Source organism: Eublepharis macularius, chromosome 8, assembly GCF_028583425.1.
Source record: "Eublepharis macularius isolate TG4126 chromosome 8, MPM_Emac_v1.0, whole genome shotgun sequence".
Classification (NCBI taxonomy): domain Eukaryota; kingdom Metazoa; phylum Chordata; class Lepidosauria; order Squamata; family Eublepharidae; genus Eublepharis; species Eublepharis macularius.
In genome coordinates, this window is record NC_072797.1 from 94,845,534 (window position 1) to 94,859,295 (window position 13,762).

Sequence of the window (13,762 nt, forward strand, 5' to 3'; positions counted from 1 at the left end):
ATACAGAATTCAAGGCCCATTGGAATTCACAAGATTCGATTGCAATTTCCTTAATCTATTTTAGTTATATTTTCAGTAAAAATGGGGGAAGGACTTCTTTTTCAACACAACTATACACAGGAATGTTACACCTCTTCTCAGCAATGCAAAAAGGATTCTTTTGTAACACATTTGGAACTTAGTTCTATTGATTTAATGAATCCTTTGATCTCAAAGAACTGTAAGGGAGAGGAAGGATATGGACCATTGTAGTTATGATGGAAAATAAGCAAGACAGAATGATGAAATCTACACTACCTGGAACAGTGATAGCACCTTTTTAAAAAATGGGAGTAAAAATACAATTGGACATATATCTTTTCTCTTCATGCCGATGAGTCGGTTACCTTAATTATCTCATTCTTACAGCGACACCTAAATTTACATTTTATGAGCTATTCTAAAATCTGCCCTGCTTAATAATCTGTATCTTCAAGAAAACACTTGAAAGCGTCTCTCACAATTAAACCCAGCCACAACCTTGTATAAATCAAACTTTTGCTACCATATCAAAATGTTACACTGGGACTACATAACATTGCCCACATCCTCATTACATGCTACACTAATTACTACCAGCAGACTCAGAATTTTCTGCACATTAGAGGCTTTTAGAGGAGCTATAAAAAATTTCAGGCACCATTAATTTAAATTTGTATTGAAATTTCCTTTTGACAGATGGCCAAAAATTACTTATTATTTAGAGCACCAGAGCTGCCTGTTTGCACATTAGAAGAGGAAAGGGAAAAATTAAAAGCAAGGAGGAAATTTATGTCACGTTCATTACCTGTTAAATGTTAAGGAGCATTATCTTGCATGAATAAATTATTTCATACAAGCACACAGTCTCCAGCTGCTGGCAACTGGCACGTTCTGGCTGATAAAAACCATCTCAAGTCACACAGCAGACAATCATAAAAAGCCTCTCTTAACCAGGAGCCACTTAGGAGAGGGCAGATCAATAGAACAAGCAACTAACTGCTTCTCTGGGCATCATGGATAACATTTAAGGAAATTAGCAAACTATTTCACCTTGCAAAGCTGGCAACAAGCCCTAGATGCTGACACAATCCAACTTGCGACTCAATGACTGTACAAGGCAAATATTTATAGCCATCACCATCTAATAAATTAGTGTAAAAAAGTTGCACCTCGTGAGCCGTCATCCCTGATGCATACTTAATGGTTTAGAGAAAGTAAACCCCAAATAATTGCAGATAAATTAATCTCTTCTACTGAAAAATGACACCTTATTGGTTACTCTCGATTGCCCTTGCCTCATTTTTTTCAGCAGTGTACCAGAATACAGCTTACGTGTACAAGATGATGTTTGCAAACGTTCACAGTCCACAGAACTTTCTTACGCCTGGATCTCAAAACCATGGGGTCTCGCTGTTCACACAAATGACACAAACAAAAAGCAATACCCAGTTTGTTTTCTACATAAAGGTTGCAATAGAGTTTGACATTATAATTAGGGACTCTCATAAATAATAATATGAGAAAGCACAGCATATTCATATGGAAGCAAACATTTTTATTACATCACAAACCACCCCCTCTCTCACAAATACACAACTTGTGATCTATCCAATCTGATCATTCCTACCATCCATTTACTGCAAACCGCCTGACAGCTGTTTAACCAGCCCTGCAGTTTCAGGCAGGCAGCAAAACAAAAATCTTGTCAAGCCCCTACAGCACCATTAGTGGCTATCCTGGCCAGTAATCTGCACCTGGTATGATGTGTCACAAGAACACAGGCATGACTTATGCATCATGTTTGCATATACCCAAGGGAGAAATAAAGAGGCAATGAGAGTGATGGCGTAATGCTAAATAGGTTTTAAGAAATAGCTACACACTCATGGGAAATTCTAGATGAACAAACGCAATTCTCATTATACATTTTCATTCATTTCACAACTTATACACTGCATTCCAGATGAAGTAGATCCTCAAGACAGTTTTATGATATGATTTTAAACTGTCTGGAGGATCTACTTCATCTGGAAGTAACCAACAATTAATTAGATTAAATGTTAATATCCCAAACACAGCAACAAGAATATGAAGAGATTCCTGCAGCCATATAAGCTCACTACTCCCAAAGATTTCTAAAACTAAAAAAAGGCTGTTTAGTAGTTTCCTGAAGGCCAAAGTGAAGCAAGCCCCGAGAAGGAGTTCCATAATGCGGATTTGGGGAGAAGCCATGGCTCAGTTGAAGAGCATCTGCTCTGTACGCAAATGGTCCCAGGATCTATCCCTGGTAACTCTAATTAAAAGGATCAAGTAGTAGGTGATATGAAAAATCTCTATACGAGATCTCGGAGAGCTGCCACCAGTCAATGCACACAATATTGATCTTGATCAATGGTCTGACTCAGTATATTTGTATGTGTTCATTTCTTGTATCTAGAATCCTGCTTTTCAAAAGCAAAGGCTCTCAAAGCAGTGTTTCACCAGAGGAAATATATGGAAAAACACACATCTGGGGAAAATGGTTCCTAATCCCTTTACAAAAAGAATCAGGCATGATAAATCTAACCACTTTGATTTGAGTAGAAAAATGTATCGGAGGGCTGGCATCGCTTTCTAAAAGGCTGCCTAAAAGGGGCTGCAAGTTCCTAGGTCTTTTTGTTTGGAAACTTGAACCAAGTGTAAATTGATTTAGTACTGACTCTTCAGTCTGCAGAAAGGTAGTTCTACTGCCTCTGCTGCACACACTGGAAATTACTGCAGATGGAAAACTGACAGCTCTTGTCATTTTGCAGCTGTTATTAGGAACCCTGAGGGTAACTGTGAAACTGACAAGAACAAGGTCAATTTCACTCTGTTGTGCTATGACAAAGCCATGAGCAGCCCCAGCAAAGACTAGAGTAGGGTTCAGGGTTAAGACTACTTCCATTGCAGGAGGGAGATAAGGGTGGTTTTAAACATGAAGCCATTTCTCCACCCACTGAATCTGAGTACAAGTGCAAGTGTTCATGCCTAGAGTTGCAATATGACCCACTGCATTGGGGGAAATCCCCAAGACATATGAACTACTGACTTGTCTGTAGGACAACAGGCACAGCATGTTAAAAAACCCTCTGTTTTTAGTGCTGCATCTTCTGTTACTATTAAAGATATATTTGGACACCTCTGTCTATTCAAGCTGGGAATAAAATTTATTCTTGCCTGCATAGGACAAAAAGACATGGCTATAGCTGACCAAATGCAAACTTGAAACCATCATGACACTTCTTAAAGTCCCAGAAGTAGAAAAAAATACCCTTAGAATGAAGAGAAAGAATGTGAAGTATACACTTGGTCAGGGAACACAAAGCATAAGTTTGCAAACAGAAAACCTAGAATTACTTTGGTTAACATAACATATGACTAGATGGGACAGCTGTTACTGATAGGTGCCTTTCCCCTTGTCACAAGTTCACACCTTCAAATGTTATTATTGCATTTGGATCCTCAGGTTGTGGATCTGATCTGGAGTACTTTTCACTATGTTTACTTTGGGCTGAGTGCATTAACGGTCATACGTAACTTGCAAACTTGACTGGTCTTGACTGCTATAGTGCACTTCTTCACTTAAAGCAGAATCTCAGCCGTGCAGAAAGAGACACCATAAACAGCCTCAAAAATAATTCTGGCATTGTAATCAAGGAAGTTGACAAAGGCGGCACAGTCATCATGGACAAACGTAACTACATACAGGAAGCAGAGAGACAACTCTCCAACACAACATTCTGTAAAACACTACCTTCTGACCCTACAGAGCAATACAAAAGAGAGCTCAATAAAATATTAAAGACACTCCCCATGGACATACAAGAACGTATCCATATGGACACACCCCAGGAATCACAGACAGGAACATTTTACTTACTACCCAAAATCCACAAACCAGGTAACCCAGGATGCCCCATTGTTTCAGGAATTGGCACTATCACAGTAGGAGTCTCAGGACATATGGACTCTAACCTCAGGCCCTATGCCACCAGCACACCCAGCTATTTATGAGACACCACTGACTTTCTCAGGAAAATACAGTCCATTGACAACCTACCAGATGACACCATCCTAGCAATCATGGATGTGGAGGCTCTGTACACCAATTTCCCACATGCAGATGGACTGCAAGCCATCAGGAATATTATCCCGGACAAAACCGCAGCACACCTCGCCACTGAACTTTGCCACTCTGTACTCACTCACAATTACTTCAAATTTGGTGATACAGGTTAATGGCACAGCCATGGGCACATGCATGGCACCACAATATGCTAATATATTCATCATGGCAGACTTGGAGCAATGCTTCCTCAGCTCTCATCCACTGAAACCACTCCTGTACTTAAGGTTCTTGGATGACATCATCATTTGGACCCATGGGAAGGAAGCCCTTGAGAGATTCCATCAGGACTTCAACAACTTTCTCTCTACTATCAACCTGAGCCTGGACCACTCTACACAACAGGTACACTTCCTGGACACCACTGTACAACTACATAATGGACAGATAAATACCATCTTATACTGGAAACCCACCGACCGATATTCACATCTACATGCCTTCAGCTACCACCCTAAACATACCATTCAGTCAATTGTCTACGTTACAATCATATCTGCTCCAATGCTCTTGATTGGGACTCCCACTTAAAGAGATTTACAAGCATTTTTGGGGCTACAGTGCCCACCAAATGAAGTGAGGAAACAAATCGTCAGGGCCAGACTAGTACTCAGAAACAGCCTGCTCCAGGACAAACCTAAAGGAACTAACAACAGAACACCACTGGTTGTCACCTATAGTTCCCAGCTCAAACCTATCCAACGTATCATCTACAATACATCCTGGAAAACGATGCCTCTCTCTCACAAGCCCTGGGTGGAAGACCTCTTCTTGCCTACAGACAGCCCCCCAACCTTAAACGACTTCTCACTAACCACCATGAATCGGCTAGCAGAGTCACCAACACAGGTACCAGACCCTGCAACAGACCCAGATGCCAGCTCTGCCCTCATATCTACCCAGGAAATACAATTACAGGACCCAATGGTGTCAACTACACTATCTCTGGCTTGTACAGCTGCTCATCCTCCAACGTGATATATGACCTCATGTGCCAACAATGTCCATCTGTTCTATACATTGGACAAACTAGTTAACCTCCATGCAAAAGAATAAATGGACATGAATCTGACATTAAAAATGGCAACATCTGGAAACCAGTGGGAGAACACCTCAATCTATCAGGACATTCCATCAAAGACTTAAAGGTTACCATAGTTCTACAGAAACCTTTCAAAAACAAAATCCAACAGGAAGCTGATGAATTGGAATTCACATATAAACTTGACTCAGTCAGACTTGGATTGAATAGAGGCTATAAATGGTTATCTCATTATCAGAAGTAGCTGATTTCATTATCAGAAGCAACCTGATCCTATTATCAGAAGCTACTGATTGAATCTACTCTCCCCTCCCCTCACTACCTATATATATCTGACCAGTTTCTTCATGCCCTCCATGCATCTGATGAAGAGAACTGTGGTTCTCGAAAGCTTATGCTACAGTAAAGTTGGTTAGTCTTAAAGGTGCTACTGGACTCTTCTACTTTTCTATATGGAAGACTATAAGACCTACTGACATGGCAGCTCCACTTCCTCAAGGTTAATTTATAAGGGACTCTAAAACTATTTGGGGCACAGATAGAAATGTTGGTTTCAAACTATGGTTTCCTAATCATAATTTTATCTCACTGCTTATCTACAGTCACAGCGTCTTTGTTCTATGGAAAGTAGCATTTCATGGTGTTCTTATCTTTATCCATCAAATACAAACACCAAGAGAAGAATCAGAATGATTGACTGTTCTTCAAGTTAGGAACGGACTTCTCTAGATGTCCAAGAGCTTCTGAGGATCCTAAAAGCAACCATCTTTTCTCTGACTAAAGACTGAGTGGGTCCAGAGAGGAGCAGTATTTTAAGAGAAGCATCGGTGAGACTTTGAGGATAAACAGGCATCGGCTTGTGTTCTTTTCTCATAATTGATGCCAACAGAAGTGGGCTTTGTTTTTCTGTAGCTTATCTCAGGCAAGACTCAGCAAATATGACACATGCCTTGTTTCTATACTAGATTACTACAACGTGCTCTACAGAGTTGCTTTGAAGAGTGTTTAGAAATCAGCTCGCCTAGAATGCAGCAGCCAGATCATTAACATAAGCTGACCCTTGAGAATGTATTGTTCTTAAATTTAGAGAACAGCACTACTTCCAATTGTAATTATTGGGTTTGACCTTAAACATCCTAAAGGAGGAGCATAGAAGGAGTATCTTCTGTTATATATGCCTTCCGGTTAATTAAATCACAGTAGGAGGGGCTCTATTCTGGGTCCTACTACCATCTGAGATAATGTGGGTAGGGCTGAGAAGCCCATCCTTGTGGAACTTCCGTCATGGAAGGTGTTGGTCAGAGTTCCATCCCAATCAGAATCTGATTTGAAACCAAGCTAATCAAGGGGTAAGTTCAGAACCTACTGTTCTCTCCCCATTCTTTAAAGTGCTCAATGTAGCACACATGACTCTTCTCTCCTCCATTTTATCTGTGAGGTAAACCAAGCTGAGAGCATGTGACTAGTTCAAGATCGCTCTGCAAGTTTCATGGTTGAACTGGGAATTGAATCTAATTGTTCCCAGTAGGACACATTTTTTTAAAAAAAATCAGTGTTTGTCAGATTCAGGTAACAGGAAGGCCATAAATATTGGTATTCTCTTATATTCAGGTTCTCTCATACTCGTTTAGTACTTGGATTTTCAGGACTCCCATATTAGCCAGGTCCATTATTCCCTATAGAAGAATCTTTCTAGGGTGCTAAAGTGGCTGTTTTTCAAACAAATTAAAGCAAAATTGCAGTGGAGCGGCTGCTGCCTGTCCACTAAAGACCCACAAAGTTTCACATAGATTTGGCCAAGGGGACCAATTCTATACGCTCCTGAACGAGGTGACCCCAGCTACTCTTCATAGTTTCCTAAAGGGAGAATATAATGCTTTGTCCAGGGCAAAGAAGCCTTAACCAAACTAACAAGAGCAACCACTGACCAAAAACCTCCCAATGCAAAAAGAGCCAACAAAGGCCAACAGAACCAGAGAATCCCAGCAGAACCAACCTGGTAGCAGGCAGCAGAGGAAAGACGCAGATAGGATGGAGCAGCCAAAGCATGCACTCCAAAAAAACTCACCCTGAAGATGTCTATAGCCAGGCCAGAGGATCTCTGGGCTACAAGAGAATCGCTGTGACTGGACAGCAAGTTGAGTTCCCCCTAATGTGCAATGCCATTTTCCTGTGAGAGTCACCTTCCTCTCCCCTCCCTTTCTTTGTCCAGAAAAACTTCAAAAGCCAAAACCCCTCTAAGCTGTTGCGACCTTTAAAATCCTGGTCCTCATTATTTCCAAATATTTTCATGAATAATCAAGACTGGAATATAGGTATATTCAAAAATCTCAGATATAGATCCGGATTCCCAAATATACTTGGAAAGTACTAATAAGGTATTTTTCAGGGTTTTTTAAAATCTGGAAATATGCATCCCTAGTCCCAGTTTGACAATCTAACCAGTAGAACACCAGTTTCATCATCCAGGAACATGGTCGAAGGACACAATTAAAAGGGCATCTCTCTTTTAGCTCCTGCATGACAACAGATGCACATTCACATTTAGGTTGCCCTTGAGACCCAAGTATCTGAAAGGCCTTGTTTCCATACTGTTCATTTGTGTTAAGATATCAAAGTGCTTCAAGGCATAATCATTAGCTACGGTTGTTGTGGGTTTTCCGGGCTGTATTGCCATGGTCTTGGCATTGTAGTAGCACCAAAAGACAGAGATCTCTCAGTGTCACAGTGTGGAAAAGATGTTGGCAGGTCATTTGTATCTACTCAGGAGGGGTGGGGTTGAGCTGAGTCATCCTGTAAGAGTTTCCCAGGGTGTGGAATGCTAATGGCGGGAGGCTTCACTGTATCCTGAGGAGGTTCTTTTGCATATGGATTGGTGCTTGATGTGCTAATCTTCTCTGCAGGGCTATTGTCGAGTATAGAGTGTTTTGTTAGCCTGGTGTTTTTCAGAACTGGAAACCATGTTCTGTTCATTCTTAAGGTTTCTTCTTTCCTGTTGAAGTTTTGCTTATGCTTGTGAATTTCAATGGCTTCCCTGTGCAGTCTGACAAAGTAGTTGGAAGTGTTGTCCAGTATTTTGGTGTCCTGGAATAAGATACTGTGCCCTGTTTGAGTTAGGCTATGTTCAGCTACTGCTGATTTTTCAGGTTGTCCAAGTCTGCAGTGTCTTTCATGTTCTTTTATTCTTGTCTGGATGCTACGCTTTGTGGTCCTGATGTACACTTGTCCACAGCTGCAGGGTATACGGTATACTCCTGCAGAGGTGAGGGGGTCTCTACTGTCTTTTGCTGATCGTAGCATCTGTTGTATTTTTCGGGTGGGTCTGAATACTGCTTGAAGGTTATGCTTTTTCATAAGCTTTCCCATCTGATCAGTAATTCCTTTGATATATGGCAAAAACACTTTTCCTGTAGGAGACTGTTTTTCCTTGGTTGTTTGATTCATCCTGGGTTTGATTGCTCTTCGGATTTCATTTCTGGAGTAGCCATTTGCCTGAAGTGTGTGGTTTAGATGATTAATTTCCTCATTGAGAAAGTGCGGCTCACATATCCGTCTTGCACAATCCACTAATGTTTTCATTATGCCTCTTTTCTGTCGGGGGTGGTGATTGGAGTTTTTGTGTAAGTACCGATCAGTGTGAGTTGGTTTCCTGTAGACCTTGTGACCTAACTGAAAGTTTGCTTTGCGGATGACCAAGGTATCCAGAAATGGGAGTTTTCCTTCGATTTCTTTCTCCATTGTGAATTGTATGTTCCGGTGGATGTTGTTGAGATGATTCAAAATCCCCATCAATTCTTCCTCCCCATGGCTCCAAATGATAAATGTATCATCCACAAACCGGAACCATACACTAGGTTTGTGGGGTGCTGATTCTAGAGCTGTTTTTTCAAAATGTTCCATGTAGAAGTTTGCTATAACTGGGCTGAGAGGGCTCCCCATGGCCACCCCATCCATCTGTTCATAGAATTCGTTATCCCATTGGAATTAACTGGTTGTCAGACAATGATGGAATAAGGCTGTTACATCCTCTGGGAAAATCTGATTAATAAGTGCAATAGTGTCTTTTACTGGAACCTTGGTAAACAGGGATACAACATCAAAACTGACAAGTATGTCTTGTGGATTGAGTTTCAGAGAACTGATTTTGTTGATGAAATCTGCTGAATCTTTGATGTAAGACGAGGTTTTCCTGATGTGGTCCTGCAGGAGATCGGCCAGATGTCTAGCTAATTCATATGTCGGTGAACCAATGGCACTCACAATGGGTCGGAGTGGGACTGAATCCTTATGTATTTTAGGGAGTCCATATAGTCTGGGTGGCTGTGCTTCTGTCTTGCATAGTTTTCTGTGCGTGTCGGGATGTAGTGAGGAATTCTTGATCAGCGCATTTGTTAGCCTGGTGATTTTGCAGGTGGGATCTCGTTTTAGTTTTTTGTAGGTGGAGGGGTCCAGGAGTTCCTTAATCTTCTTTTTGTATTCCTCTGTTTTCATTATCACTGTAGCATTGCCTTTATCAGCTGGTAGAATGATGATGTCTGGATCTGCATTGAGGGTCTTGATGGCATTTCTCTCCTTGCGTGTTATATTGCTGGTGGGAAGCTTTGCCTTTCGTAGAATCCTGGCTGTCTCTCCTCTTATTTCCTCAGCTTCCTCTTCAGGTAGATGCCAAATGGCAGCTTCTACATTTGCAATGATGTCTTCCACAGGAATTCTGGTGGGGGTGACTGCAAAGTTTCCTCCCTTTGCCAGGATCCAATCCTGGCAGGACTCCAATCACCACCCCCGACAGAAAAGAGGCATAATGAAAACATTAGTGGATCGTGCAAGACAGATATGTGAGTCGCACTTTCTCAATGAGGAAATTAATCATCTAAACCACGCACTTCAGGCAAATGGCTACTCCAGAAATGAAATCCGAAGAGCAATCAAACCCAGGATGAATCAACAACCAAGGAAAAACAGTCTCCTACAGGAAAAGTGTTTTTGCCATATATCAAAGGAATTACTGATCAGATGGGAAAGCTTATGAAAAAGCATAACCTTCAAGCAGTATTCAGACCCACCCAAAAAATACAACAGATGCTACGATCAGCAAAAGACAGTAGAGACCCCCTCACCTCTGCAGGAATATGCCGTATACCCTTCAGCTGTGGACAAGTGTACATCGGGACCACAAAGCGTAGCATCCAGACAAGAATAAAAGAACATGAAAGACACTGCAGACTTGGAGAACCTGAAAAATCAGCAGTGGCTGAACATAGCCTAACTCAAACAGGGCACAGTATCTTATTCCAGGACACCAAAATACTGGACAACACTTCCAACTACTTTGTCAGACTGCGCAGGGAAGCCATTGAAATTCACAAGCATAAGCAAAACTTCAACAGGAAAGAAGAAACCTTAAGAATGAACAGAGCATGGTTTCCAGTTCTGAAAAACACCAGGCTAACAAAACACTCTATACTCGACAATAGCCCTGCAGAGAAGATTAGCACGTCAAGCACCAATCCATATGCAAAAGAACCTCCTCAGGATACAGTGAAGCCTCCCGCCATTAGCATTCCACACCCTGGGAAACTCTTACAGGATGACTCAGCTCAACCCCACCCCTCCTGAGTAGATACAAATGACCTGCCAACATCTTTCCCACACTGTGACACGGAGAGATCTCTGTCTTTTGGTGCTACACCTCTGAAGATGCCAGCCACAGCTGCTGGCAAAACGTCAGGAACTACAATGCCAAGACCACGGCGATACAGCCTGGAAAACCCACAACAACCATCGTTCTCCGGCCGTGAAAGCCTTCGACAATACATCATTAACTGCCTTTAAAAAATCCAGTGCTAGACCCAAGTCACTTCAGATAACAGTTTAGCAGGTGGAAGAAAAACCCACTGTATATATCCTCTGCCATATCAAGCTCTAGAAAAGTGCAAAGTGGAATACAAAAGTCACTTGGAAATTAAAAGTTGGGGAAGACCGCCAAAATGTTATTTCCCCTTGCACCCAAAGCTTTTTGCAAAAGGGCCTGCATATGTTTTCTTAACTCTTTGTCCTAATAAGATTCCGTTTGTCAGATAAGATTCTGATTCTCTGGAAGCAGGTGAAAGAAAGTGAATTTAAATAACGTTCACTGGTTGATTCATCATCTGGCAACAGTTGATATTTTTATTATTGGAAATTGTCTTTATATAGCACTTTTGGGGAAATGCACTACTCATGATGACTTTGTTAATCACTATGTATGCCACTCACTAGTTACAATTAGCACAACATTCCTACTTGTTAATGCAACTGCAATAAAAAGCACAGAAAGTGTCTGAGACTACTCCTTCTACCTGTGAAATGGAGTCTTACCTTTATAGAGTCTCTGTCTTCATGCAGAAGAGCAGCAACAGGAGAAGGAGAGAGAAGAACAAGAGAGACATACAGCAGTTAGTTTACACACAAATTATACATTTCTTACTATTGCAAAAAAAAAAAGCATGATCCCCATTAAATAATGCAGTGCTTCCAGCAGGACTCAAAAGTATTCTAGGTAGGACACAGCATTTTGATTCTAAAAGTTAGTAAGAATTCACTCTCCCTTCATCTCTGTGTCACCTGCAAGTGTGACATACCATCTCCCACTCACTCACCTGCCACGGATTATCCAGCTGTGAATGTCTGGCATGCTGATAGTAACTTTGGACACTGGGTGTTTTTCCCTAATCCTCCATTTCCTGTCCTACCAGCAAGTGTTTTTGATGTGCCACTTCATGATGATCCTACTTGCCAGAGATTATCCAGTAGGCTTGTACCATTTTTATGTCCTTAAAACTTAGCATAAATGCTAAGCATAACAACAAAATGCCCGTACGTATGCAAGTGCCCTTTTTTAGGAAAAGTGAGCTTTTTATATCTAGCACAGCAGGATCCAGATTCTTTGATAAAGTGATTGGTGGAATTAAGACACAAAAGGTTGACAACCACTGAAATATTCAGTGCACAGATGTAAACTGTGTTAACAGTTTTATAAATTTGAAAAATGTTATCTAACTACAGTAACTTCAACTAAGCAATAAATAGACCAGCAGTTACCCCCTGGGTGTTCCTGGGGCAAGACAGAGTGAAATATTTTTCCCCCTCCCCAAGATGGATCACATCCCACAGTTCTTAAGTATTGTATTCTGTCGTGGTCTCTGATCATCAAGCTCTGCTGCCATCTCCAAATCTTGCCACAATCATCTTCGTAACTATGCCATCCTTGCACATTCAGAAAGCAAGATGCCTTCTGAGTGATTCTCCCATGAATCTGAAATGCTTGCCCTTTGGAAAGTATGCAAATCTTTTGCTACCCACTCCATCCTGTACATTCAAACAAGACAGGCACATTTTCCCCCTTAAATCACTGAAGACACTCATACCTCTTTGGTGATCGTTATCGTGATGCTTCTTTTCATCTTTAATGGGGAGGTGGGACTGTCCCCCAAGGGCACTCGACAAGGCTAGGAGGCCAGCACTGCTGCCGATTGGCGGGATGGCTGGTGGTTGTAATCCAGAAGGGTGCGGAGTAAGAGGCACTGGGAGACCATGACCATGTGATAAATGCTGGGCCTGGAGTTGCTGCTGCTGTGAAAAATTAAACAAAGATATTGAATTTGTTCTGACAGAGCTGTACTTTAAGCATGATTGACTGTGTGCTGGATTTCTCTTGCATATTTTTGAGGCCTGTCAACCACATTTTTGCAAATTAATCCACCAGTAAAAATGGAACTAGTTAAAAATGGTATACCATATAGGTGGCAATGTCTGATGAATGCAAGTTTCTCTTGACTGAAGTATACAATTGTTTCTTATTTGGAAACCATTTTCTGAACACAGAGATTAAGTGCTCAACGTGAGGGCAAAACGAGTAAGAAGCTGCACACTATTCAGACTTTATTCATCTTTATTTTTAGTGCAATGTTAATCTGATCAAAAATTGACATATCAAGGGCAGCTTCTTCAACATTAAACTTCTGGAGCAGTTACACGTCTAATCAAAACATATGAGTTAACTATAAATGCAGTAATAAAGTTTTTTTTTTTAAAAAAAGCTGAAAATTGAGAAAATTAGCGTTAAACAGTTCTCCCAGAGCTGCCGCACAGCATGAAGCGAGAGTTAATTTGAAAGAGGAAACCTGAATTAACAATCCAGAAAAGGAAACTGGTTGCAGCCACCGTTTTAAGTCCTTTAAGTGTCCTCAGCGGTACTTGAGCAAATTACTAAAGAAAATCTAATGTAGCAAGGCTTGGGTCCTCCTGTAGGCTTGCTCAATAATGCTGAAATAATTGGGCACTCTGTGCACGTTTAGTGATGCTCGAATGAAAAGCTAGAGGCCTGCCCTTGTACTCTTCTCTAGCTGCTGACTCTGTGTTGTGACAGGTTTATTTGAGTGGGACTGTGATGCATGCACCAGTAACTGCACTGACAAGAGTTTAAAGTCATTTTTACCAGTACACTGGCAACACATACAGAAAGCCCTTGAGAGGTTAGAATTGGAGTGCTTGACCTCAGCCAAGGCTGCATC

At 41.3% G+C, this 13,762-nt stretch overlaps 1 protein-coding gene across 3 annotated transcripts in view; it reads right to left on the bottom strand.

The window, feature by feature from the left end:
- Window positions 1–13,762, bottom strand: part of LOC129334349 (transducin-like enhancer protein 4) — a 163,601-nt gene that overhangs the window by 52,598 nt on the left and 97,241 nt on the right. For 2 of the 3 annotated variants that reach the window (XM_054986408.1, XM_054986406.1), the window contains 2 exons: window positions 12,617–12,821; window positions 11,568–11,584 (listed from right to left, as the gene is read on the bottom strand). In XM_054986408.1, the coding sequence (XP_054842383.1) occupies window positions 11,568–11,584; window positions 12,617–12,821 (222 nt within the window). The remainder of the gene's footprint in view (window positions 1–11,567; window positions 11,585–12,616; window positions 12,822–13,762) is intronic. The other variant, XM_054986407.1, reaches the window with a different exon arrangement.